The sequence below is a fragment of the Mangifera indica genome, chromosome 8 (genome assembly GCF_011075055.1).
Source record: "Mangifera indica cultivar Alphonso chromosome 8, CATAS_Mindica_2.1, whole genome shotgun sequence".
Classification (NCBI taxonomy): Eukaryota; Viridiplantae; Streptophyta; class Magnoliopsida; order Sapindales; family Anacardiaceae; genus Mangifera; species Mangifera indica.
Window position 1 is genome coordinate 82,501 of NC_058144.1, and position 26,918 is coordinate 109,418.

The 26,918-nt window shown below is 34.3% G+C and overlaps 6 protein-coding genes across 11 annotated transcripts in view; 2 read left to right on the forward strand and 4 right to left on the reverse strand.

Annotated features, from left to right (window-relative positions):
* The window catches only part of LOC123222816 (very-long-chain aldehyde decarbonylase CER1-like), a 3,116-nt gene extending 676 nt beyond the window's left edge, over window positions 1–2,440 (forward strand). The window contains exons 3-9 of one of the 2 annotated variants that reach the window (XM_044645786.1): window positions 65–284; window positions 742–1,123; window positions 1,191–1,289; window positions 1,375–1,575; window positions 1,665–1,790; window positions 1,887–2,060; window positions 2,159–2,440. In XM_044645786.1, the coding sequence (XP_044501721.1) occupies window positions 65–284; window positions 742–1,123; window positions 1,191–1,289; window positions 1,375–1,575; window positions 1,665–1,790; window positions 1,887–2,060; window positions 2,159–2,323 (1,367 nt within the window). In that variant the 3' untranslated portion in view covers window positions 2,324–2,440. The remainder of the gene's footprint in view (window positions 1–64; window positions 285–741; window positions 1,124–1,190; window positions 1,290–1,374; window positions 1,576–1,664; window positions 1,791–1,886; window positions 2,061–2,158) is intronic. The other variant, XM_044645787.1, reaches the window with a different exon arrangement.
* Window positions 2,441–4,598: 2,158 nt separating this feature from the next.
* Window positions 4,599–8,964, reverse strand: LOC123224057 (nucleolar GTP-binding protein 1). Its single transcript, XM_044647561.1, has 13 exons — window positions 8,622–8,964; window positions 8,476–8,543; window positions 8,267–8,375; window positions 8,112–8,176; window positions 7,915–8,028; window positions 7,775–7,849; window positions 7,425–7,463; window positions 7,271–7,342; window positions 6,440–6,625; window positions 6,314–6,350; window positions 5,763–5,875; window positions 5,447–5,653; window positions 4,599–5,120 (listed from the first exon to the last, which is right to left on the reverse strand). The coding sequence occupies exons 1-13, from the start codon at window positions 8,704–8,706 to the stop codon at window positions 5,031–5,033; spliced, it is 1,260 nt and encodes a 419-aa protein (XP_044503496.1). The 5' UTR covers window positions 8,707–8,964; the 3' UTR covers window positions 4,599–5,030.
* Window positions 8,965–11,075: 2,111 nt separating this feature from the next.
* Window positions 11,076–15,076, reverse strand: LOC123224056 (phragmoplastin DRP1E-like). The gene is given in 15 exon segments (XM_044647560.1): window positions 11,076–11,328; window positions 11,415–11,783; window positions 11,881–11,931; window positions 12,056–12,281; window positions 12,736–12,806; window positions 12,883–13,002; window positions 13,082–13,276; window positions 13,461–13,525; window positions 13,651–13,741; window positions 13,845–13,906; window positions 14,002–14,052; window positions 14,153–14,254; window positions 14,375–14,482; window positions 14,571–14,754; window positions 14,757–15,076. Coding segments are annotated over 15 exon segments (1,851 nt in total). The 5' UTR covers window positions 14,784–15,076; the 3' UTR covers window positions 11,076–11,199.
* A 1,255-nt stretch (window positions 15,077–16,331) lies between these two features.
* On the forward strand, window positions 16,332–17,647 carry LOC123224060. Its single transcript, XM_044647566.1, has one exon. It carries the CDS (start codon window positions 16,598–16,600, stop codon window positions 17,477–17,479), a length of 882 nt encoding a protein of 293 aa, XP_044503501.1. The 5' UTR covers window positions 16,332–16,597; the 3' UTR covers window positions 17,480–17,647.
* A 1,596-nt stretch (window positions 17,648–19,243) lies between these two features.
* On the reverse strand, window positions 19,244–21,760 carry LOC123224058 (probable purine permease 11). 4 transcript variants are annotated; one of them, XM_044647563.1, is made up of 3 exons: window positions 21,645–21,760; window positions 21,337–21,569; window positions 19,244–20,478 (listed from the first exon to the last, which is right to left on the reverse strand). In XM_044647563.1, the coding sequence occupies exons 2-3, from the start codon at window positions 21,341–21,343 to the stop codon at window positions 19,382–19,384; spliced, it is 1,104 nt and encodes a 367-aa protein (XP_044503498.1). In that variant the 5' UTR covers window positions 21,344–21,569; window positions 21,645–21,760; the 3' UTR covers window positions 19,244–19,381. The 4 variants fall into 4 exon arrangements, with proteins under 4 accessions (XP_044503498.1, XP_044503499.1, XP_044503500.1 ...); XM_044647564.1 differs by having other exon boundaries at window positions 21,681–21,731; XM_044647565.1 differs by having other exon boundaries at window positions 21,672–21,706.
* Window positions 21,761–22,211: 451 nt separating this feature from the next.
* Window positions 22,212–25,664, reverse strand: LOC123224061 (ras-related protein RABH1b-like). 2 transcript variants are annotated; one of them, XM_044647567.1, is made up of 6 exons: window positions 25,383–25,664; window positions 24,605–24,675; window positions 24,264–24,352; window positions 23,929–24,076; window positions 23,282–23,372; window positions 22,212–22,540 (listed from the first exon to the last, which is right to left on the reverse strand). In XM_044647567.1, exons 1-6 carry the CDS (start codon window positions 25,497–25,499, stop codon window positions 22,394–22,396), a joined length of 663 nt encoding a protein of 220 aa, XP_044503502.1. In that variant the 5' UTR covers window positions 25,500–25,664; the 3' UTR covers window positions 22,212–22,393. The 2 variants fall into 2 exon arrangements, with proteins under 2 accessions (XP_044503502.1, XP_044503503.1); XM_044647568.1 differs by having other exon boundaries at window positions 23,929–24,040; window positions 25,383–25,658.
* Window positions 25,665–26,918: the final 1,254 nt, after the last annotated feature.

Consider the following 26,918-nt stretch of genomic DNA (forward strand, 5'->3'; position numbering starts at 1 on the left):
TAATTTTCCTACTAATTTTATGATATGATATACCTAATCAAATTATATCATTCATATATGGCAGCTGTGATTCATCCATTTGCTGAACACATTGCATATTTCACGCTGTTTGCAATACCATTGCTGACAACGTTGTTTACAAGAACTGCTTCTATAATCTCTTTCGTTGGTTATGTCACCTACATCGACTTCATGAACAATATGGGACACTGTAACTTTGAGTTCGTCCCCAACTCCCTTTTCTCTATCTTTCCTCCTCTCAAGTATCTCATGTATACTCCCTCGTAAGCTTTCTCCTTCCATCTCATGCTTTCTTTTTTATTTTTCTATTTTTCTCTTTTTAAACTTAAATATCATAGAACTACACATCATATATGAAATTCATCCGTAATAATGCAGCCTCAATGTCCACCTGACCTATGCAAGACTCCCAGCGGCTATAAATAAATTTTATCTGTCTGTATCAACCACCATATTAACTTAGGCGTGGTAATGGTAATTCGTCACAGGCATCATCAATCATCATAGGTCAGATAATTTTGATGAAATTTGTGCAACGTGACGAATAATTCTTTCTGTGATTTAGAAATTCATATTAATTATTCAAAACCTTGTTGTCATGTTGTATAGTTTTTGATATTGATGTATATAATGAATCTGAAAACATTCATATAGACATGAATCAAATCAAGATTAAGCATAAGTGAAAATGAGATTGATGAAGACTTATGATGAGTGCAGGTTTCATTCGTTACATCACACTCAATTTCGGACCAACTACTCGCTATTTATGCCTCTATATGATTACATATACGGTACAACGGACAAAAATTCGGATGCTGTATATGAAACTTCACTCAAAAGACAACAAGAATCAGCTGATGTAGTTCATCTAACCCATCTTACCACGCCTGATTCAATCTATCATCTACGTCTAGGATTTGCCTCCTTGGCATCAAAACCCCACTTATCTAATTCCAAATGGTATTCATGGTTCATATGGCCCCTCACATGTTTCTCTGTATTCTCCACTTGGACTTTCGTCAATACCTTCATTTCTGAGAGGAACACTTTCCATAAACTTAAATTGCACACCTGGGTCTTACCACGGTACATTGTACAAGTAAGTAACTTTCTTGCTTAATCTTTTCTTTTCTTTTTGTTGGTAATTAAATTGTTAGTATTTGCAGTACTGGCGAAGAGAATCCATTAATAGCCTGATCGAAGGTGCCATACTAGAAGCAGATATGAGAGGAGTTAAAGTAGTGACTCTAGGTCTTCTCAATCAGGCATGTTCATTTTCTTTTCTCAGCAAGAAAAAGAAATTTTCCCTTTGAAGTATTACATATTGAAAATCAATAAATAAAATTGCAGAGCGAAGAGCTAAATGGAAACGGAGAGATGTATATCCATAGACATCCGGAACTCAAAGTAAAGGTGGTGGATGGTAGCAGCTTGGCAGTGGCTACGGTGGTTAACGCCATACCCAAAGGAACAACCGGACTACTGTTTAGAGGGAAGCTTAGTAAAGTTGCTTACGCAACTGTATGCGCTCTCTGTGAAATGGGCATCCAGGTATTACAATATAGCTTTCACTCAACTGTTTAAATGGGCTGAGGGCAGCCTTTCAAGTTTCAACTAAGTCAAATGTATGTGGGTTTTAGGTAGCCACAGTAGACAAGGATGAGTATGAGAAGCTTAAACTCAGGCTTACGACCCAGTGCGGCAATAATCTAGTCCTCTCCAGCCCCACAAATTATGCTCAAAACAAGGTATATGCTCAAAACAAGGTAATATAATTTTCATTCAGTTAGTTTTTTTTTTTTTTTTTTGGGGGTTGAATTGAAATTAATGAAACAAGGGTAATAATTAAATTAATGTTGCAGATATGGTTGGTGGGAGATGATTTAAAGGAAGAGGAACAGTTAAAAGCATCAAAAGGGACATTATTCATTCCAATATCACAACTCCCTCCAAGAAAAGTTCGAACTGATTGCTTCTACCATATTACACCAGCAATGATAGTTCCTTCCTCTTTAGATAATGTGCACTCTTGTGAGGTAACTCAATTTCCAAGTTTTTCTTATTCTTTTATTTTCTTTCTTGTACAGATATATGAATATTTAATTGTAATTTTATTTTCGTAAATATTTAACAGAACTGGTTGCCAAGAAGGGTGATGAGTGCCTGGCGTGTGGCTGGAATAATACATGCCTTAGAAGGATGGGATTTGAACGAGTGTGGGCAAACAATTTGCGACGTTGAGCGAGTATGGCAGGCTTCTCTTCGACATGGCTTCCTCCCTTTAACGATTGTTGCTTGAACCAATTCCCACAACCACGCTTAGCTTTATATATATGTATAAGTTACATGCAGACCCACCTATTATGTTCACCATTTATAAGCATTTAATAAATTAAAATTGGGTTGTTGATATGAATACCTAATGTAATGAAAACCCTCAACTAAGCTCTTATATGTTAAATTTGCTTTGATTTGGCTGCCCACCCGCACCTACTACTGCTGGCTTTATTGAAGAAGTAGAATTGAAAAAGTGACGTACAAGATTAACCTATATTCTAAAACTGGTTAACTCCTCTGTTTCTTAATTTACCAAAACAGAGTAGTGACCACTGCTCTGGATCTTTGGCTTGTGGTCACTGAATCATTCATTTGTTTGCTTGTCTGGGCAGTTGTTAAAAGTTTCAAGTTCTAAACTTAAAAGATGAAGAAAGGTAAATATAACTGATAGATCCATAAAAATAAAATAAAGAAAACAGGAATACAAGTATAACGTAGTAGATTGAGGGGTTTAAGGCGTCTCAAAATTGAGAGGAACATTGTTGATTATTTTGTCAATAGTTTGCAAAAAAGATAGAAAATAATAGAAGAAGGTGGGATAAGGATAACGAAGATGAGGAAGAGAGACCTGGTTTCTACAAAGTGGACATGTAGAACGAGATAGCAGCCATGCATCGATGCATTCAGCATGAAAACAGTGGCGGCATTTGGGAAGCCGCCGAAACTTGTCGCCATACATAATCTCATCAAGACACACCGCACAAAATGGCCGGCTTTCTAACTTGTTAGCGAACTTCCAATTCTTGAACCAAAAATGCTTTGCAGCAAAGCAGATCAACGCCAATAAGATGATTGTTATCACATGGTTGAAGCTAGTTGAATCGGCTATGCTTCTCATAATCAAAACTAACTGAATTCCCATATGGTTTTTAGCTCAGCTTAGACACACAGACAAACTTTGGTGTGTGTGCACATATATTATACATATATAAATGGCAGATGGAAAGAGAGAGTGGAAACCAAGCATGAAGCCAACACAACACAAATATTAAAGGAACAGAAACTGGTGTACCAACTTCCACATTTATTGTGTTCCTTAATTTTGCAACCACAAATCTCTGTGCATCAAATTTGTTTTCAGAGGCACTGGTATTTAAATTCTGTTTCTCTCCATAAGCTGATGAAATAAATCACTCCTAGCCAAGGATCAATCACTGTTCAACGTTTTTACACCAGTTACTCCCAAAGGGTCTGATTTAATAATTAATAAAAATTAACCCATCAACTACTGGAATTTTTATAGTAAATCTAAGGGTGCGTTTGGTTAAGAGTTTTTAAGATTACCTTGGTAATCTATCTTTTATTTCCTTGTTTGATTTGTCAGTAATAAAATATTACAGTAATCTTCTATTACCAATACTGACGTGACAGGTAATATAGGTGATAATCTAATTACCACCTTCACCTTAGATATTTAAAGATTACTGAGGTAATCTTGAGTTTATTATAGAAAAATTATTATTTATTAATTTTTTGAGATAAAAATAAATTTATTTTTAATTAATATGACAAATAATATAAAAAATATTTAAAAATAATTATATTCAAGGGTATTTAAGTAAAATAATTTATTAATAATCTTTTATTACTTTTAACCAAACACAATAATTATTTATACGTATTAAATTTTATCAAACATAGTAATCATTTATACACAGTAATCTTTTAAGTAATCAATCTTCAAGATAATCTTTCTATTTAAATAATCAAACATTACCCAAACTAAACACCTCCTAAAAGTCATTATCAAACACTGATTTAGTCCAAGTCCAACCATATATGCATGCTATTCAATTTCAACTAGATGTTAGATCAGCTACTTCAAAAGGAAGGATTTATTCTTCAACTCTTATTGCCTATGAGTACAACAACAATAAAAAGTAGGTATATGTAAATAAGATGATGTAGACAAGAAATCCATGGGGAAGACATGATGGAGATGAAAGAGAGGACAATCTCACCTTAAATGTTCATGGAGTTATAGTGGGAAATGCTAATGCCAATTCTTGGGGAATGATCTTCACTTTGCTTTTTTAAATTTTATGGAGATCATCACCAAAACTCTCAGCTATTCAAAAACTTCAAATCAAAATTTTTCATTTTTTATTTTTTATTTTTATTTCATTGAATATTTTAAAAATTAATTAAAAAAGAGTGATAGTGAGAGGGACATATTCCATTCATGTATTAGGAATTAAATTCTGGTTCTAATAAGTGTATTCAATGTAAATGGAATATAGTAGGACAGACATATCCAGATTTCAGATAGTGTAATTGTAGAATAGAATAAAAACAATGTATTGAGTGATTCGTAAAACATGAAAATACACATGAACTCAAACAATCTGAAAGTATTGCCATTGGCCATCCCTCTCTATATCCACTAGTTCAACTCCTGCCATTTCAATACCAAGAAAAAAAAAATTCTTCTATTATTTTAAAACACATCATGTAGCATAAAACCTGTCACCAAATCTGATGTAATTTTTTCTTTACCGAATAGGATTTGGACTCAACCCTCTCTTCCTCACCCATCTCGTGAACTCCACGAGAAGGAGGTAGCAAAAACATAACACCAAAGCTCAATCTCTTCAACATATCTGAGTTTGAACCAGCAGTGAGTGATGATCTCATCAACCTGAATCTTCTTGCAGATACAGAGGAATGTTTTATGTAACAACTTCAAGACTACTACTACTGCTCCCACTTCCAATTCTATCCATCTGTGCAACCAGTAGCTCATGCACTTTATCTTTAAGCTGCAGCAGATAAGTTGTTCAATCTAATGAGAACATTAACAAAATGTAAGCGAAATTTATTTAGAATTAACTAAGACAACTAATAGGTTTAACATGGTGAATAATCAGAGAGTTCCCCATCATGTACTTACATGTTTGAGATGGCATATTAAGGGGAAAAAGATCCCCATTTAGTAGTCTGCTATAACCATATAAAGTTAAACCGGATACACAAAATTCAAAATCATGACAGGGATACTACCCATCATCCCCAGCACAACACATGGCAGGTTGAAGCAATGCAATGATGTTAACAATAGACAAAGGTTAAAAAGGGTCAAAATTACCTCATCAAGCCCTTCTTCATTCTTGACTGATACACAGATTGCTCCATCAGGTCCCATTTTCCGATAACTTGTCATTTCAAGATGCTCTCCATCTTCATCTTCTGTGATGTAAATCCCAGGAGATGTGTGCAGCAGATCACATTTTGAGACAACATCAATCCACAGATGATCCCTGAACCTCTCCTTAATCTCCTTGTATATCTTAAACTACATGATACAATATCAGACAAATACAAACAAACATCTGAGAGGACAGATAGTCAAATTGAGCATTTTTTATGTAATACAAAGTGATCAGAGCAATGCAAAATAGTACCTGATCAGAAGGTGAGGTTCCACATTCTCCAGACAGATCATGGACAAATAGTATCGCTGTTGGCAAATGTGAGAGGACAGCAAGTGTTAACTTTTCCAAATTATTCCTGTCATCTGCATGTTAAACCAAGAAATGAAGATATGTTTCTTGATACAACAATCATATGTCATGTAATCAAATATAAGTTGCATTATCAAGGGACATAGGATGTTTTTTGAAACAACTCACATGATAAGAACACAATAGGAAAAAATATAATGGTTGAATGCATTGTAATGTATCTTTAGGTCTTGTTTGAAATATTATAAAAAAATTTTACAACTTCTGCTCTTTTGCAAACTAGAAAACCCCTTCAAATATATCAATTGGTTGTCCTCCATTATCTTATTGCTGAGTCAAGATTAGTAAAAACATTCATGTGCACCAACAAGTGCTTACACACACATGCAATCAATAAAGAGAGAAAGAGATGGTTTGTGCTTTGAACACACACAAAGACAATTTCACGCAATCAATTAGACAAAAATCAACAAATAACATGTGTGTTTTACCATCACTTCTCCTCAATAGGCCAGGTGTGTCTGTCACCTACAATTAGTTAAATTTTCAATGTAAACAAAATCATAAAATAGAAATTTAAAAATGATAGCATTCCACGTCCAAAATATAATACAAACCTGAAAATGCTGATAGCTTAGAGTAATGTGGCCCATTAGAATTCCTCTAGTCGTAAATGGGTAATTGCAAACCTCAGGTTTTCCTGTAGAGAGTACACGAACCAAAGATGATTTTCCCACATTAGGAGCTCCAACAAGACAGAGAGTTGGCATTTCCAGATCAACGACTGGCATGGCCCGCAAAGTCTTTCAATCACAAGATAAACGAAACCAGTCAGATATGTACCAATTGTAACATGATAAGAACATATTACCAATGCCAACAATGAGGTTACTAAAACATAGAATTAGAAATGGTATATCAAAAAGCTGTAAAGTATACGATGATAATAATGAATAAAACAGCTAAATAGACAAAACATCAACTCTCTGTCTTGGGCAATCAGAAAATCAAAGTATCGAACTTCGCTGGAAACTGTGGCAAGATTTAAATTTAGACAACATAATGATATCAATCGAAGGGCCAAGATTCCCTCAAATTAGAACCAGAACTGGGGAAAGGTCAAATTTTAACAGTTAACAGAAGGTTCATGTCTCATGACACTTTACAAATTTTTAGCATCTGTACAACAATTGCAATTTCAAGAGACCTCTCTCAAAGTAACTACTCAAGGATATAGGGCAGTGACAAATTCATCCTCTGGCACAATGAATCCAATAGCTTGGCCATGAAGTGCTTCATTAGAATCATTACAAATCAGATGAGACTAATAATGAATTTTTTTAAATAATTTCTAGTATCAAAATATGTATCCACGTTAAAAACATACTAGTTTATAATATTTTTCTAAAACACCGAATATATACATGCATTTCAAAAGAAAGAGATACCTTAGCAATATTCAACAAATCATCAACAGCTTTTCCTTCACGGTTAAATATTTCCTCGAGTCTTTCCATACCCTGCAAAAAGTAGTAAAATGGTGAACATTTATTCATATCCACAGAAGATGTATTCATTATTTTGCAAGCAAGTGTAACTGACCTCACTCAACCGTTCACCTGCTTCTCGCTTAGATAAAGACTGCACAGCATAAATTAAATGGTTACTTAAAAAACGTTTGTTTCACAAATATAGGTGCAATATATCATGAATTAACCAGTTAGCCTTCATGAGAATCTAAGTAAAACAATGGGAGAACTAGTGGCAAACTATGACATATGAACATGCAACAATGAACCAAAAAAAAAAAAAATCCCAAGAAATCAAGCTATTTTGCTTCAACAAGGCTAATTTTTTTTTATATTAGCAGTACCAGACCACACACCAATTTCCACCAATTCAACAACTGGGATTGGTCCCAATAAGATACAGTACTTGAGGTAAGACCCAACCTTAGCACATAGAGAAGCATGTTCCTTCCCAACAGATACCACCTTCTTCCTCAGAGCATCCACTTTATTTAAAACCTGCGTAATGCATAAGCGCATTTGAATTGTGCACATATAACAACAAATCCTAAATGCTTGATTACCTCTTCATATATGCCATCCCCAAGTGTCAACTCAATAAGAGATCTTTCGTAAGGATGCAAAAAATTTTTATTGGGAAAATTTTGCAGATAATTTCTCAATGGAACCGCTAATTCCTGAATAACAAATAAAAAATCTAAGATTTCAGCTCGAAAAGAAAAGGATATGTGTATAATAAAAATAAAAGGACAGAGCATACTTTCATCAGTGCATCAAGTTGCTTTGCAGCTCTGTTTCTCTCTCTCTTTGCAATATTAGCAATGCCTAATTAAGCAAAATATATCCCATTATCCATCGACTGTTCTTTTCTATATCAATTAAAAAAGAAAAAGGCATGTAGATAATCCCAATAACCTTTAGTGGGTGAGACTCTTTTGGCCTTCCTTAAAGCCGAAAACAAAATATCAACCGAAGGCATCACCAGAGGTAGTTTTTGAAATGCACCAACACTTTCAATTTTATCCTATGAATAAATATAAAATCAGAAGAAAAAAAAAAACAAACAAACAAAACAAACAGAAAAATAAAAAGAACAGAATATGAGCCTTTGGTTTGTTGTGTACAATTTGAGTTGTGGGTGTGGAGGTTTGCATTTCTCTACATAACCAAAAGTTGGGATATTTTTTTGCGCCTGGTAAGAAAAAGAAATGTGAAATCGAAGAAATATAAGGAAAAGGGGGAAATAGAGATAGAAACAGGAAAGAAAAACCTTTAGAAGTAGGAATTATAGTTTTAGAACATGGAAGCTGCCATAGCTGTAACTGAGTAAAACCTCCTCTGAAACAGAAACCCATATTGGAGTCTTTGAGGTTTAACACTACCCAATACGCTAGCCCGTTTATCACTCTGGGGCGAAGAAGGCCAACAGCTTCTCTTACCAGTTATTACAAAACCGTATGCAAAAACTGATACCCACTTCTCTTCTTTTAATTCTTACAACGATTAATGAGCGTCAGTCTTGATATACGTATGCTCTGGATGTTCCTAAGGTAATCGAGTGTGTTTTTAGTATTCTGAATCTGAAGTTCCCCGTAAAAGGCCAACGGGCTTAAACATTCAAGTTTTGAAGGGTTCAAAAGACTTATTCCTATCCAAGGACGGTGATTTTATTAAGCCCTATCAGTTATTTTTTTAAAATTCAAATTATAATTCATAAGTAAATTTTTATTAAAAATTTTAATTAAAATTATAAATAAAACCATTATTTAATCAAAAAAAAATTTAAAACTAAATTTTTATCACATTTTTTACTCTCAATTAAAAAACTCACACTTTTCCCTTAGATTTTCTTTCAAAGTTCGAAAAACAGTAATTTTCCATCAAGAGTTTTCTCTCCACTCCAGTAACCGATTTCTTCTTAGTTATCGATTAGTCTTCCCTCCTTTTTCTCCTTCGGTTGGTCACCTCTTTCTTCCATCCTTCAACAAAGACAAAGATCGTCTTCTCCATCTTAGATAAAGACTTTTCATCTTTATTTGAGACAAAGACTAAAATCTTTGTCTTTAACGAAGACAAAAACAAAACAAGGAAAGACAACCAGTTGATGGAGAAGAAAGAGGAAAGATCGACCAACGGTTGAAAAGAGTGAGTTGTCAAAGGCGAAAAAACCTAAGGGAGAAATAGCTACTTTTTAAACTTTGAAGGAAACTATGAGAAAATTTTAATTTTTCAAATATTTTTATTAAATAATGGTTTTGTTTCTAATCCTAACTGAAATTTTTAATAAAAATTTATTTATAAGTAATTATTTATATTTTTAAAAGTTAAAAAATAAAACTTTGAAATTCTATTATATCTTGGGTCGAAACAAGTCTTTTGGCCAGTTGAAAGCCCAAAGAAAGTGTTTTTTATGTAGTAGTAGAATATGATCTATTAAGAAGGCCAAAGGACTTATTCCCACCCAAAATTTAGTGAGATTTCAATCTAATATCCATTAACTTTCAAAAATTCAAATATTCTTTCTTTTGTTAAAGTTTACTATTAAGGTTAAAAGTAAAATCATTATTTAACAAAAAATTTTAAAAGAACTAAAGTTTTATTTATTCCCCCCCCCCCCCCCCCCCCCCCCATTTTAGTTTAAAAACTAACAATTTTCTCCTACTTAAAATTTGAAAAGTAATCATTTCTCTCAAGGTTTTTATCTCCTTTTCTAGTGACTATCTCAGTTCTCATCATCAACTGGTCTTCCCACTATTTTCTTCTCCAACTGATCTTTGTTCTTTGGTAGCCATTTTTTGTCGAATGAAAACGATTTGTCTTCATCCGACCAAAGATCATCATCTCCATAATTGTTCAACTAGCTTGAGACAAACCACGTGCGTCTTTGTCCAACCATTTTCTTTAGCTTGAGATTATTCTAGCCAACAAAATGGCATCTCTAAAACAACAACGATGAAAATGACCACTCAAGATTGGTGGAAGAAGAAGAAGGTGGGAACAAAGATTTCACCAGATAAAGATAAACGAGAAATTATTATTTTTCAAACTTTAGGTAAAAGAAATTATTAATTTTTTAAACTAAGAGAAAAATATGATAAAATTTTAGTTTTTTTTATTTTTGTTAAATAAAGATTTTACCCTTAATCATAATAGTAAATTTTAATAAAAAGTGGATATTTAAAATTTTAAAATTAATATGTATGATTTTAAAATTTCACCAAACCTTGGGTGGGATTAGGTTTTTTGGCCTATTAAGAATCTTAAATCCCCTGTTGGAAGAGCTAGTTTTAACATAACCTAATTTAAAATAGGTAGTTTCTAATTTTAAACTAAATTGAAAATTAACTTTACATACAAAATTCAAAGAATTCAAATATTTATTTCAACTAAAACTTAACTTATTTTATTTAAAAAAAAAAAACTAATTTTTAACTCTATTTTAACTTATTTGATTCGAACTTCAATTTATTTGATTTAAAATTGAATTCAAACTCAAACCACTCTAATTGAATCCAACCCTACCTGTTAACTATCTAATAATATTGTAAATTTTATTTTTATAAAACTGTAACAAGTTAATAGAAAATAAATTAACAGGGGAAGACAGAAATTAATAATTATGCTAATCAACATATTTAAGGGTGGACCAGCTGATACCATCAGAAGAATCAATGAAATAAGTTAAAAAAATGCTATGAAGGTATCTTCACACAATACAAAAACATAAAAAGAATGAAGCCAGGAGCACATAAGATAGAACATGAATAAAATAACAAATATAAGTATCTGGTATCCCATTTTACAAATCTCAACAATAAAAGATATTAGATACAAGGTACAAAAAAAGGTCATCGAGCCCATGAGACTGAATAAATTTCGTCCCTAGCTGACTTGTATAACTCAAGCCTCTTAGCACATCGCTGTCTTCTTTCCATCAGTGCTGGATCTTCATCTAAAAGTAGTCCAAGCTGCTTACCCTGAAACAATTAACAAAACATTATCAATTGTTAAAACATAACCACTCTCTATATATGCACTGGCCACAGCCAAAGTCAAACCATACCTCTTTCTTCCCTATTTGGGTGTAAAAGTGATTTAATAATGATTGTCTGGCCTCCCTTACTTGACAATACACAACAGCCTTTGGAATTGTGTTTCTAAGCGTCTCTGACACCATACCCACGTAAGAAGATACATTTGACGCTATCCTCCTCAAGTGCCCTTCTGTATACCGATCCATGGTTGAGGTAGCAGGATTTCCTCCTTTATCCACTTCCTGCGGAAGCCTCCTAAAGAAATCAACTGTTAAGTATGAAGATTCCATATCCACCAGACGGATCACCGTCCTCTTGCTCTCATCAAGAAACCTCTCTAAGGCCTGATTTGAAGCAGCTGCTATCTCAGCTTGCAGAGTTGGATAGCGCTTCAGCTCCTGTTCGTCAAACAATCAGTAAAGACATAAATCCTTTTTCCTCTTTTATTGGTGTGATTTGCTAGACAAACACTCGCTCAACTTCTGGAAAATTCACCTGAGTTTCTCCTATTGACTTCCTCACAAGCTCTTTCAAGACAAAGTGAACCTGCATCATAATTTACCATTCTGTAAAGAACTTCTGATAATTCCATTAATGTTTCACAGCTTCCAGATAAACTGGAACATTCTTTCAGAGACTCCTAATTCTACACACGGCAAGACCAACTTACAGCATCTACTGAAGCTTCGGCTGGACCTCTAAAAAAATTTAGTGACCCGTCAATCAGGCATCTGTAACCTTGCTCTGGAGCAATCAAGTGAGGTTGATAACCATCTGCCTCTGATACCACTATCCTTACGTTTTGAAGAGAAAGATGCCTATCAAATGGAAGCTTCCTCAAAGCAGCTGGAAGTTGGTTGTCAAAGACTCCGTAAATACAATCACCTCCTGGCCGCCTGAGATGTTATATAATCAATTCCAAGCAAGCTATTAAGCATTAAATTCTATATATGCGATCAATGTTAAAGACATCAACCACATTTGGGCTGTACCAATAACTACAACAGATTGCTAAATAACTTTTTAAGCTGTAAATTTAAAAAAACCAAATCCAATTTTTCCCAGCAAGAACCTATCTCTTTGAACAGCATCACAAAATTTGTGTTATTATATCGGTGAGTGGCTAGAATAAAAAGCAAATGAAAAAAATTACCATACAAAGAATTTCAGTACATGAAATCAACTCAAAAGTGCATGACTTACAACTGCTCAAGCCAAAAATCATGTGAGAGATTAAAAGAAATGGAAAAGAAAAAGGGATGCGTTAACCAGCAGAATTAATCTTCTAAAAAACTCAAGCATTCAAAAAAATCACTAAGAGGGAAAGCATTAAAGATGATCGCAATTTACCCTCCATCCAGATGCTCCTTGAATATACGATCAAATGCTCGGCATAGTTCCAAGATAGTGTATAGTTGAGCCTACAATATATTATAAAAATAAAGCATAAACATACAAGTAAGTTAATAAAATAATTATGAGGTTTAAGCCACTCACCCCAGCATCAACAGCAATAGGCCGACCAAGATGGTCCATCTCCAATTCAACTTCTTCGATGCTTTTATTTATCAAGGAAATGATACTTGGTATCCGAGTCCTAATCACAGATTCCAAATGCTGAAAACAGAGCACATAATCATGACGATATTCAGGAAAACAAAGACTATCTCCAACTACTGGATGCTCTAAATCAAACCTTTGAGAGAAGCTTGGCAAGATACTCTGAACCCATTTTGCCGGCCAAGTGTCCATAGTCTGGACTTGTAGCAAAGTATTCACGCTCCTTGAGTCTAGCAACAATCATATCGACATTTCTATTTATATCCGCTTGTGAGCGATTAACAATTCCAACCCAAGGATGTTGCAGTTGATAAGATCTTCCTTCAAGCACCTTAGGACGGAACAGAGGGTAATACTCAAATAAGTTTCCAACATTTAAGTGGTTAAAACATAAAAAGAGAGACAAACCTGAAAATGTAATGACTCAGGTGATAATATAAAGTATCTCTGATTATATTCAATAGACCAAATATCACCAAAGACTCATCTCAACTACAGAGAACTTTAGAGCTTACATCTAATGCATTTGTTCCTTTGTCCATCAAATCTAGCTTTGTTAGCACCCCAAGCGTACGTTCACCTGGGCTAGTCATGTAATGTATTAGAATATTGAGGATCAAACTGCAAGAAAAAGTTTCTGCAAAAAAAAAAAATATATATATATATATATATTACTCAGATACTGAAACATTAATGGCTGCATACCAGTTGGATCAACATCCCTTGCCAGTTTGATAGCATCAGAAGTTGCTATATCTTGATTAGCTGGAGATATAGCTAGTATTATGCAATTAGGCTACAAAAAATAGCAAATGTTATACCATAAAACATTTATACACAAGAACCCACTAGAGAGAAATCACATAAGACAATATAAAGTAACAATGAAGCAGTGTTACCTTCTCAACATATGTTCGGACCATAGCCTCAATGTCTTGAACGATACTTTCAGGCTGCCCCTCTGCAAAGAATAACATGCGTGCTTAAACTGTCAGTAAAGTATAAAAATGCAGAAAGTGAAACTCATAGTGGATAATAAATAATTAGAAAGCATACCAACTGCAACTTTAGTGAGACCAGGTAAATCAATCAGGGTTAAGTTGACAACTGAAATCTAAGGAGTGGTGTTAGCAAGAAACACGTAAAAAATGATATATCGTAAAGATAGTGAAAAGTTTAAACTTTAAACATAATAATAATAACAGACCATTGGGAGAGTAGATACTAAGATGAATAGGAACGGGAGATATCTGTTTGGTCGTCCCTGTCATTCTATCTGTTTCCTTCTGAATTTCATTTCGAACCGCAGCTGTACCCAACAATAAAATAAAACAAGTGTGGATATTCACATGCTTTGGAAAACAAAACCAAAAAAAAAAAAAAAAAAGATTTTAATTAAATACGAGTAAAGAGATTAGATTAGACATACAGAAATCCATAAATCTCTTCTTAGGCAAGTGAAGAAACTCAGCGTACTCCTGTGAACCATCTTTTGTCTTGTGGAGCTGCAGAACAAGAGGCCGTCTAGTAACAATTCCTGCCATTAAATAAATAATTTTTTTACAATTAGTTAAACAGTCAGATATAAAAGCAGCGGACAAGAAATATAAAGAAAGAAAAAGAACCGGATCCTCTGGGAAGAAAGTCTCGGCCCACTATGCTTTCAAGCACCGAAGATTTTCCGGAACTCTGGCCGCCAACGACGGCGACAGAAGGAAGAGCTTCCCAAAGAGAAGAAAAAGCGTTATCAGCAACAGCTCCGTAATCTCCGAGCATAGTACATGCTCTCTGAATTCTATTGACCAGACCAGACCAATCAAGCTCTCCATCGTCGTCATCTTGAACTCCAATTAAGCCGTAAGATCAGATGACCTTGTGTGATAGTGGATATTGAGATTTTTACAATGAAACCCCTAGAAGAAGAAAAGGCTTTGACTGGAGGAAGTGATAGCATAGGACATAAGTCTTAGAGTCAGAGAAATATTGCCCGCGTGTGTCTTAGGCCGGTGAAAGATGAGTCAGCCTGCCCGGAATGGTATGGTATGGTCAGTCGATGTCCGCTGCCTGCAACTTGGAAGCAAATTAGTGGCTGGCGTATGGATTTTTATTTTTTATTTTTTTATTTTTTTTATAAATGTATAAACGGGAATTTGACTTTAACGAGTTCGAATTTTGAATTTTTAAAAAGTGGACCCCTGGAGATAACTTAAAACTCACATGTCATACTCATTATGGACGACTGTAAGCGTAAGCGACCCAAAAGGAATGTTTCAACGGTCTAAAAGTCTTGTTGTTCTGTTCTATTTCATCTACACACATACATACATACACTAGAATATTTGTCTGTTATCATGTTCAAATCTTCTGTTGTTGGGCAACTCTATTTTGAGAGGATATTTGGTCGTGGGAATTAAATAATTCTTCCTGGAAACCAAACCAATGTCGGGGCCTGGGTATTCAGGAAGAAGAAGAAAAATGATTGGATCTAGTCTAGTGTAAGGCCGACAAAGAATAACAAATTCGGCATATACAAAAATATCCATCCAATAGAAGCTAGCTAATTCAGAGAGAAGAGAACAAATGAGAATATATACCACTCTACTGCAGCCTGTAGCTAGCTAGCATGTTATTTCCCAAAATGATATGACCATTTCATTTCCTGCAAGACTCAACATACTAACCCTAAATATATAGTGGTTGGTTTGGTTAGCAAAGCTCTTAAAGTCATAAACATTTATGAGCACTTGAGGCTTCCGTTACCGCAAAAGGGCAGAGGGGGCAGCCTCTGTGTCTGTGATAAGACCCACCCTAATGATGGGTGATAATGTGGTGGATAGTCAATATAATAAACTTCTTCACAGTCGGTGGTGTTGTTAGTGGCGCATTAGAGATAGAGAAAGCAATGAAGAAGGGCAAGGAAGGCAACATGATATGTTGTTTGACCTCAAACAAATAAATAATAATATATACAGTTACAGTACAGATGATGTAACCCAAAATCAAATCACTCTTTCTGCAGCTGCAACCTGCAACCTGCAAATGCTTCACGCTGGAGCTGGATGTCACTAATACATGTATATTTGTGTACCTACGCTACACTTGACTAATAAACTCATTGCCCACCCAAGCCCAACACCAAGCCCAGTACACTAAATCCCTATCCACAACCACAAACAGGATATGTGTGAATATAAATAAATAAATAAATAATAAGCTCAATGTAATGTTGAAGAAGAATTCTCAAGAAAAGCAAGCAAGCAAGCAAGCAAAGATTAAATTACATTCATTCTCCCACCTAATACACACTTTTACAAAAAGGAAAAGGAAACAAATCTGGATTTTGATTTTGATTTTGATTGTAACCTAATCATTAATAACATCCATCCACCTCAATTAACATAAAATCACCATACATCTCTCAACTCAACTTTTAATATTTATATCTATATATGTCTACATAATACACATTCCTCATCTCCTCTCTCTTCTCTCTGTTTCTCAGAAACTTCAACTGGACAACAAAACACACACCCCCCTTCCTTCCCTTTTACTTCTTCATCAAAACTCACCAATGGACTACCTCTCCCTTCACTTCCACAATTTCATTCACACTTAATTATTTATTTTTCCATATTCAGTTTGCTCTAAGTAAATGAGGTGTAAAAAACATCAATCCGACCTCACTAGCAGCGTCGGCGTCTGCGCCTCTTGTCTCCGAGAACGTCTCTTTGCTCTTATAGCTGCACACGCCCAAGCTCAAGCTCAAGCTCAACGCGCCACCTTAGAACAAGATACCCGGAAACAACACGACCCTCCTCCTCTTATATTCCCTCGTTCCGTTTCTCCTTACGTCACTCGTCGAAAATCTGACGACACCACCACTCCATGGTCCTACCACAACCCTTTTTACAGTACTCCTCAAGTGGGTCCCACCTCCACAACATCTACTTTCTCTGCTAAGAAGAAATACGGCAAGTTGTCTATATTTTCCAATCTATTCAGGTCCAGATCCGAAAATTTCAATTCGGATCCTTCTGTTCCTTATACGGATTCCTGCGACTCTTCCTCCTCCTCGTTCCTTTCATCGATATTTCGTTCTCGCCGGAAAAAGCAATCGACTTTCTGTTATCCAGAAGAATCTACAGCCGGTGGCCAGAGAGATTCTCGAGTGTCAAATCGCGGAATGTCCCCGGCGAGAGGAGTAGATTATGACGAAGACTGCGTTCGGTCGCCGTGGGGTAGTTGGGAATCGTCGGAAGAGTGGCGAAAAACGCCGATGACAGCACCAGCTGCAGTCAGACGGACGCGAACGGGACAAAACAGGAACGTGTCTGGATTGGCGTTTTGTTTGAGTCCGTTGGTAAGGGCCAGTCCATGTCGGCAGTGGAACCAGAAGGGTGGTTTGCCACCAGACATTGGATTCTCGGGCGAGATAAGGGGTACGGTAAAGCCACAACTATCAACTGCGGCGTCGTTTTGTGCAAATCGATCGAGGAAGCTTGCTGATTTTGGGAGAGTGAATCAGAAGCGTTGAGTGTTGTGCACGTTGACATTCACCCATCCACCATGGTTGTGATAACGTGTTAATAAAATGTACGGTTCTTTTACCCTTTACTCCTTTGCTGTATTAAGATTTTATTATTTTTTTACTTATTGACATGGTTTATAAATGAAAAATACAAATCAAATCCAGTGAAAAGAAGAAGATTTGTTTGTTTAATGTATAAATACATTGATTTTTTTGGGTGCATTTGAGTGAGTTGTTGTTAGTTTTAGTATTCATCTGTAATGAAACAGTAGTGGATGATGATGAAGAGGAAGGAGAAGAAGAGCAGGTGGGTGGGTGGTGGTGGTGGGATCCGTTTGCCATTGATAATATATAAAGATATTAAAGGCAGGCATTGATTTTTAATGGCCGAGAGTGAAGAGTTACTATACACCTTTCCTCGAATTCAGTTTAAGATCACAATTCTAGCCGAGCAAGGGTCAGTTCAAACTCGGCAAAAGGCTGAAATGGTTAGCTCAAATTTGAGTTTTGGTCAACTTAAATGATGAATAATAATATCATATAAAAGAAAAAACAAAGGGTCTGATGGAGAGAAATAAGAATCATCAATTTAAAAAAAATATAAAAAAAAGCTCTGATGCAACAACGCCAAAGTTAAATTGTCAAATTGAAATTCAATTTGAGTTTACCTATTATAAGCCAATGGCTCTAATCCACCCCAAACAAAACTAATGCTTCTTTCACTCATTTATTACTCTTTCCTTTGGCCTTTTTTTTTTTTGTTTTAACGGTTATACAAATTCATATTATACAAGATAAGACTTAAACTTTTTTTTCCTTTTATTCATGTAGAAGTAGCGCCATTGATTCAAAATGTTGAAAACTGAAAAGAGCAAGAGAATAAATGTGGTTGTTGTAGTTTTAAATTTAAATTGACTGACTTTCCCCATGTGGAGGCTTGGACTAAGAAAAGAGTTAATAATAGAGCTTACTTTTTGGGTGGTTGAAATTTATGTTATAACTTTACAATGCCACTATTAACCCACTGGGGCCTAAAATTTAAGTATACGGTTGGCAAGATGTGACATACACACTAAGATGCATTCATTTCATTCATATCACCTTCACACATGGATGCCTTTCCTAGAGGATACATAACACTCAGTCAACAACAATTTCACATTTCAAAACATTGTTCAAAGCAAACATTCCGAAGCTTCAAACCTTAAAGCATTATGTACAAAACCGGGAACAGTTACCCAGTTATATTGAAGATTGTGGCTTCACTTGGTTAGTAGCAAATTAGGCGAATGAGAAGGGCAAGGTTGATACCAGCTCAACGCACACTCCAAGTCAATAGTCATAGAAAGAACAATAAACCCTTCTTTGTAAAACACATTTAATAGGACTGCTTTGAGGAACTAGATGGATACATGTATCTTCTAATATAAACAATAAATTTAGATTTTGGGGCTGACATCTTTGAGTATGTATATTAATCTATTTATTGTATCAACTAAGGCTGTTGGAGCATTTAAAAGATAATAAACCTCAAAGAAGATTTTCTGCAACCTGGAATTTATCAGCCCCATCACTACAACCTATCTTCCAGAAACCTAATTGCAAACTGTAGTGAATACATTGTCTCCAACTCAACTATCTAGAGAGATATTATTAATCACTGCACAACTAACTATTGAATAATCACCTCTACTAAATTCCTGAAACTCCAAATCATTGACATATATCCATCAGATCAGATTGCAACACATTGTTTTAAAGAATGACAACTGTAATGGAATTTTCAGCATTCTTTCTTGCAGTTTTAATTTTTATTCATCCATTGTCTTGTAAAAGAATGGCGTCAATAGCAGTTTTAAAAATACTACAAATTTCTGTGCAGTATTTCCACACTGAATGAAATATGTATCATACTCGGGACTGATCATTACAGGTTTCGCTAACATCACTCTGTAATTTCCTTACCTTAGAATCATCAAGATAATTTTGATAAATATATGTGGCAAAACCCCAAATAGCCATAAGCATAGCAATTACCTTCACACCATTCATCTTGTCATGGAAAAATATCAAAGCAGCAACAGGAGTGACAGCCAAAGCGACTGTGCTCATTACATTGGAGAAGAGAGAAGAAACCAAATAAACCAATCCCACAACACCAATTGAACAAACCTGCCAACACAAAGCTGACCAAACCACAGTCATCACATAAGATAATTTTCCTGTACCAAAAGCCTCCATTTCACCACCTAAACTCTTCCATTCTCCACTGGCAAAAAGACCCACAGTGGCAACACCAGAGGCAACAAGTGAAGTATAAATTTGAAATTCCACAACCACACCAAAGCTTTCTTTTTTCAAAACCTTCTGGAAGGCAAGCTGCATTAGAGAAAGGAAAAGAGAGTAAATTGCAGAAGCTGCAAGGGTACAAATGAATCCAATTGAATATTTCCACCTCGATACTTTAGAGGGTGTATCAGAATCCTCATTGACTGCAATGAGAGATGCGGATAATGAAAGGACAACCACGGAGTTAAAAATTAGAGCAGTGAATTTCTGAGAATTAATGAAGTACGAAAAAACAGCGTTAAAAGCTAATTGGCTCGCACAAATTAAGGAATAAGTAGAGGCAGAAAGGTACAAGAGCCCAACAGAATACAACATGTTGTCACCAGCCAAGATAACTCCAAAACTAAAGTAGACTACAACAAGAACTGCAACAGAAGGATATCTTGAAGAAGATGAAGCCTCCTGAGAAGAAGGAATAAAATAGAGGGGGATGAAAAGGAGTGGGAAGCCAGCAGTTTGGACAAGGGTAGCCAACCATTTACTATTTCCACCCTGGTCATAATAAAATCTCCCCAGCAGAACAGCAGCAGACTGGCCAGCAACAAGGAAGAATATATTGACTGCCACCAAAACCCACCATTGCCACCGCTTGAGTTTAAGAAACGGTAATTGATTGGTTACATCTTCATCCTTGATCAAAATTGGTTCTTGGTTATCTATACAGAGAGGTCTCACAAATGAGACACCAAAGTTAGTTTCACTAGAAGAAAATGGATATAATTTGATCATATAAATTAAAATTAGATAATGCATATGGCGAAAAGAATCATAGAAGAATTAATAAACATTATAAGTTAGCACATCAATTAAAATAACTTTTACTCCAACACCATGATAAAGATTTTAGACGCAAACACCACTACATAATCCAGAACTTAGGACCACCAGAAAATAGTTATAGTTCCTAAAAGTGATACAGTGTACAAGATGAAACATGGAAGCCATTCCATAGTTAAAACATACCTAATAAACTTAGGCGAGACAACGGTTTTATCATAATGACTAATAGAAGACATATTCTTAAGCAATCCATACTTCATCTCCTTAATATCACAGGCCACTCATACGTTTCATGCTTAAGGGACTGACAGAAAACAAACGGTAGCAACTTTATTCAAATTATTGGGACAACAAAATTTTATAAAATATCACTAGTTTTGATATCGAAAATTTTTAATTTTCTATGACAAAGAAATAAGTATTTCCATGACCAAATTACTGATTACAAGTGTTGAGCATAAAAGTAAATACACACAGATGCACAATTCTTAGAAGTCAAACCTGAGAACAAATACAAGAAAGCTAATAGACTTAGAAAATTGATCATCAAATGATCGGTTTATAAGAAACAAAAATATACCAGACAAAAAAAAAGACAAGAAACTAAATCCAGTTTAAGTCGAAGGTAACTGGAGGAGGCTAATAAATGTACAAGTAAAGCCAATAAAAAAAAAACAAAAAGAAACTCAGATTTGTATGTTGAAAAGTAAAGGAATGGAATAGGAGAGAGAAACCTGGCATAGTGGTTGTTGGTGTATAACCAGAAGAACTGAAAGGAGCTTCAGCCCTTGAAAAAAAAGAGGCGAAAGAAATTAGAGCAGAATGGTGGAGTCGAAGACTTGTAGGAGAGATTCAGAGGATGACGTAATCTGTGTTTTGTTTTTTATTTCCAGCTGGTGATTGACTGGTGCTGGTTCAGTTTATAACGGGTTCAGATATCCCGATCCAACCGAGATATGATGTGGATCTGTAAAAAAAAAAAAAAAAAATGCTGAGACTTTCCTATTACTATGATTTAGTTAAGAAATTATAGAAACCAAACCCTAGATCATGAGATTAAGTCACAGACGAGAGAGACCAAATGAAAGAGAAGAAAATTCTGGAAAAATAAGAAAATTGTTGTTATTAGAAAATGAATAGCAGCACAAACCAAATATTTTCACGGGTTTTTATAGTCAAGGGGCACAATTCCGTGTGCCCCTTGGCCATTTACAAATCTACATCAAGGCACAGACACCTTACAAAACTAGCACTTTCACCCTTACATGAACATGACAACATCCTCCCTTAAACTCAACCATCTCTACTTTCCAATAGTACTCCAACACGTGTGGTGCCTTGTTTTTCTGTTACAACCATTTACAATCAATCTTATTTTCTTTTTCCATTAACGTAAATCTTATCTGTACTTATTCTGTCATTGGCTGTATTATTAACATTAATATCTCCATTAAAACACCCTTGCGTTGCGTTTTTGTATGGATTCTGTCACTGATTTTGACATTCAATGGCATGATCAACTTAACCTCACCTACTTTTACTATTTTTCCCACGGCTAAACATACAGCCCTGCTGGACAACACAACAAGAGACAGGCATAATTACCTAATTAAGATGGGAAATTAATTTATTATACATTTCTAAGAGAAAATTAATCTCGAGTCCACAACAAACATATACATCTCACATAGGTTAGGACTAGCCTATCCTTTTCCAATTTTAAGGAGATCACAGAAGCATATTGGGAAATCGTAGCAAAGAAGAAAATGCTTCAGTTGACCATGTATATAATCAACAAGAACATCCTCCAGACTGAGGTTGTGACTGCGATGCATTTGTGTTGGAAGGCTTCAGATTAACATCAACCATGTCTTCTTGCTTTGTCGAAGAAAGTGTTTCCATCCCTGGTAACGCTGCAGCAATTTTCCGGAAGAGTGCCTGAAAGGATAAACCACAAAAATAAATGTACAGGTCACTTTGAAAGAGCAAGAAAATACTGTACTAGATCATTGCACAATTTTTAATGCTAAGACAGTTTATTATTAACCACATCTGAAGAGGCATTACCTATAGGGGAATCTTTAATTATCTTGATAATTAATCTTTTGTTATAATTAGTACGTATTATTGATAAATGCGATAAAAAATATAAAAAAAATCTCATTATTATATTTTCTTTAAACTTTAAAAGATTATTAAGATAATTTTAATTGTATTATAATTTTAATCTTACTAATTAAATTTTTAAGATAAAAATATTTTTATTTTCAATTAAGATAATAGATAATAGGGAGAAAATACAACTTAAAAAGATAATATAATTAATTAATACTATAATTTGACCACATAAAAAAATTCTAATATATTATTAACATTAAAAATATTTTAGAAAATACAACATGATACATGTTTGTTTAGCTTAACCAAACACAATATTAATTTATGTTCATTAGTCTCTTAAGGGCATACAAGTAAAATAATATCTTAATTTTTTTTATTATTGTTAATAAAAAATAATAATTATTTATACATTTCAATTATATCAAATATAATAATAATAATTTCAATTTAATAATTTTTTTATAATAAAATATTATTCAAATCAACCCATCCTTAACATATTAGGTTGGCTAAAATCACTTGCTGTCTAATCAGATAATGGTTCTAGGAAGTGATTACCTTTATATTGAAGCCAGCCTTGGCACTAGTTTCAATAAACATAACATTTAGTTCACGAGCTTTAGCTTCTCCTTCCTCAATTGAAACTTGCCTGTCAAGCAACAAGAACCAAAATGATAAGCCAATCAATATTTAGGGAAAATGTAGTTTCCTCTTGTTTGGTTTCACGTACAAACACACTAAACATGTTATTTCTGCACCACAAGCCATATTCCATGCTTTCGTTTTGCATTTTTCCTAAACAAGAATCCAGCATGTGCCTTTAAAACAATCTTTAAAACAGTGTTGCATCAAATAAATGTAGAGGCTCAATGTTTTCAATCAATGCCTTTCACTGACACTGACAGCTCGCTAAAACATTCTCTAAAAAGATCCAGCATGGACATCTCAAAAAACAGTTTCCATTCTGGCTTTGATTAATTAAACAATTTTTATTTCAATTTAAAACCAAGACTATGAAAGAGTCTTTAAAAAAAATCATCTTCAGAAAATCTACCTCTCACCATGGATTTCTCAACACAACTAAAATTTCCCACTCTACCGTACATCCAATGTCAGGTCATTGAAGATATAAACAAATGAAACATTACAAGCAATCCAGACAAGTTCATTTAATGGTAATTTCTACCAACACAGTAATATATTACCTTTTGTCGACAAGATCTGTTTTGTTCCCAACAAGAACAATGATAACATCACTGCCCCGCTCAGTGCGAACCTCCTCAATCCACTTGGAGGTGTTTAGGAATGACTGTCTGCCTAAACCAAATGCAACCATGAAATTAGACGGCAATTCTATACAAAAAAAAAAAGTTAGCACAGCATATAATTACCATGGAAAAAAAAATTCTAATGATCTACAAACTTTGACAAATATATAGTCTATTTCATCATATAGGTACACATAAAAAGGACATGAAAGAGCGAGCGGATGTCACAACCATAAGTCCCAGATCAGAAATAGAAGTAAAGAAAACCATACTTGCAATGTCGTATACAATCACAGCCACAGAAGAATCCCTGATATAACTAGGAATGAGACTCCTGAACCTTTCTTGTCCTGCGGTATCCCTGTCACATAATCCCAGAAATTTAAATTTCAAACTGGGTACCATAATAAAGAAACCAAGCATATCAATTTAAAAAGAATAATACTACACTTACTAACTTAGCCATATAAACTGTGGTGTATTAATGTGATTGGGTGCGTTAATTATTTACTATATTTCTAATTTAAAATCACTTAATCACATTAAAATATATCAGTTTGTATTTATTCATAGAAAAAACAATTGTAGTCTAGAGAAGGTACAAAAATCTCACCAAAGCTGCAATCGAACTGTTCGGTCCTCAAGATACATTGTCTTTGATAAAAAATCTATACCAATGGTAGCCTGAGCATCAATAATAATTAAGATAAAATAAGTGAGATTATAAAGGATAATTTAGGTGAAGAAAGGAACTAAGAAAAATAAATTGATCAAGGCTACATATCTGAAATCTAAAGGCAGAATAAGAAAAATAGAAAACGATGATTTTGCAGATTCATGCGAAGGAAGAACATTTCGTACAATGGCCCTGTATGTTCACCGTGGTCTAAAAAGAATCAAAATCCTAAAAAAACTCATGATACTTAAAAGAAAAATGTTGCCGATAAGTTCATAAAGCTAATAAAGATGGAGCTATTTACACAATCTATAAACATCAACTAACTGCAAAGTTCAACTACCACTCTATGAATTACTAGGTAATGCAATAGCCATGTCTCTTTTCAACATCAGATCAGCTTACACGACCAAAGACACTGGACAAACTGTCACAAAGTAAAAAGACGGCAACACAGTCGCTTCTTAACATTTTCAAAAATACGACATAGATCAACATATATAACATCCAAACTTGACACTATAATGTAAACACTGATATTCGTAACAAAGCCCCGGCAGATCAAAAAAACAAATGAAGGTTTAACCAACAATAAAGAAAATATCGAGTAAGAATAGCAAGTCAATCAGATCCACACAGAAAAGTAGAAATTAAATTCGAAAATCCAATCTGAAATAAAATAATAGGAGATTGATTGAGTTGAATAAACAAGAACCTGATAGGTGTTGTCGAATTTATCGTACATGAAGCGAGTGATAATACTGGTTTTGCCCACTGATTGATCACCTAAGAAAACTAGCTTATACTTGGCGAGGGCGGAAACCGGAGACATTATTTTGATGAAGTTAAATAAAGGAAGATCGAGATCTCGGCCGGGAATTTTGAGATGTTTTAACCGGAGAGATCGAGATCCGGCAGGCTCGGTCGATTTGAGCTAGCGTGCGTGCACCTACGAGGTTACCATATTTATAGGAGATTAATGACTGGAGTCTAAAGTAGAATTGGGTTGTCTTGGCTTGGCTTTGGCTAATGCTGGGACCAAAGCAAGTTAATTTGGGTTTCAAAATCCGTTTAATTTAATTTAATTTAATTTAATTCAGTTTAAGTTTATTTATTTCAAATATAAACCAAATTTATGTTAAAATATTTGATTTATTTTAAAATCAAATCGAATTTGAGTTAAAGAACGTTTGCCTCAGTTTAGCTTATGAATTAGATAAATGATTCAATTATGTTTCAATTTAACTTGTGACTCAATTCAAATTATATTAAATAATTATTAAACAATGTTATTTTGTTACTAGTTATGAATTCAAACCACGTATTTGAGCTATATATCTGAACTATGAATTTAAATTATAAATTCGAATTAAATTTAATATTGACTCAATAAATTCGAGTTAAACTTGAGACAAGAGATATTCAAACTTGGTTCAATTTATACCTATCCCTAATTTTGGCGTTGGTCTTTTTGCATGTGTCAGTTGTTTTAATTTTTTTGTTGAGTAACCCGAAATCAAATCCACAAGAGGAAATTTGGTGGCTTTGACATACTAAGAGTCAATGATTACTATACTATATTTGATACGCTCAATCACTCAGAGTCTTGCAATGATAAAAGGTGTGATTTTAATGTCACCATGTATGCTAAAAAAGATTGTAACCACCATGACGTCAAACATTGAAATTCACTATACCCACTACAATATCAAACAATGAGACTCTTTCGTTGAATCTTTGTTCTTGTCTTAAGACATGTTTTCCCAATTTTGTCATCTTCAATCACTATCTCTTCAAGTAATCTCAAGGATGAAATCGATAGTTATTCAAATACGTTTAATCATACTCACAAAAAAAAATTCTATTCTCAAACTTAATAAATTAAAAAAAAAATAAATCATTCAAACTTTGTTGATCCATGTGTACTAAAATTTTATACTTTTCTAGCTCTATGTGAAAATGCTATTATAGTTAGTACAATATCCTCTATTTGAGAGAAAGGTCAATTGAAAAGGACTATTATGTTTAAACAGATCGAAGGATGAGAGATTGTATTGATAAAAATATAGATATAATTGAGTAATTGGATTGTGTTTAGTCCTGACAAAGTAAACAAATTAATTATAAATATATGTCATAATTACATATACGAGTTTTGAGTTTTTATACTAGTACCCATTTAAGCTCATACTCAAATAAAACTTATTTATACAGATAGGTCAAACATACCTGTAGATACCCATGGTTTTCA

What these genes read in the sequence shown, in the direction of transcription:
- LOC123224057 (XM_044647561.1), bottom strand. Translation starts at nt 8,706, where the DNA reads ATGGGTTTCTGTTTCAGAGGAGGTTTTACTCAGTTACAGCTATGGCAG. An exon ending in CCACACCCACAACTCAAATT is followed by an intron (nt 8,376 to 8,475) that starts GTACACAACAAA and finishes ATTTATTCATAG; the next exon opens with GATAAAATTGAAAGTGTTGG. An exon ending in ATGCTTCTCTATGTGCTAAG is followed by an intron (nt 7,464 to 7,774) that starts GTTGGGTCTTAC and finishes TATGCTGTGCAG; the next exon opens with TCTTTATCTAAGCGAGAAGC.
- LOC123224060 (XM_044647566.1), top strand. Translation starts at nt 16,598, where the DNA reads ATGAGGTGTAAAAAACATCAATCCGACCTCACTAGCAGCGTCGGCGTC.
- LOC123224061 (XM_044647567.1), bottom strand. Translation starts at nt 25,499, where the DNA reads ATGTCTCCGGTTTCCGCCCTCGCCAAGTATAAGCTAGTTTTCTTAGGT. An exon ending in ACAGTTCGATTGCAGCTTTG is followed by an intron (nt 24,353 to 24,604) that starts GTGAGATTTTTG and finishes ATTATGTGACAG; the next exon opens with GGATACCGCAGGACAAGAAA. An exon ending in AGGCTGGCTTCAATATAAAG is followed by an intron (nt 22,541 to 23,281) that starts GTAATCACTTCC and finishes TTATCCTTTCAG; the next exon opens with GCACTCTTCCGGAAAATTGC.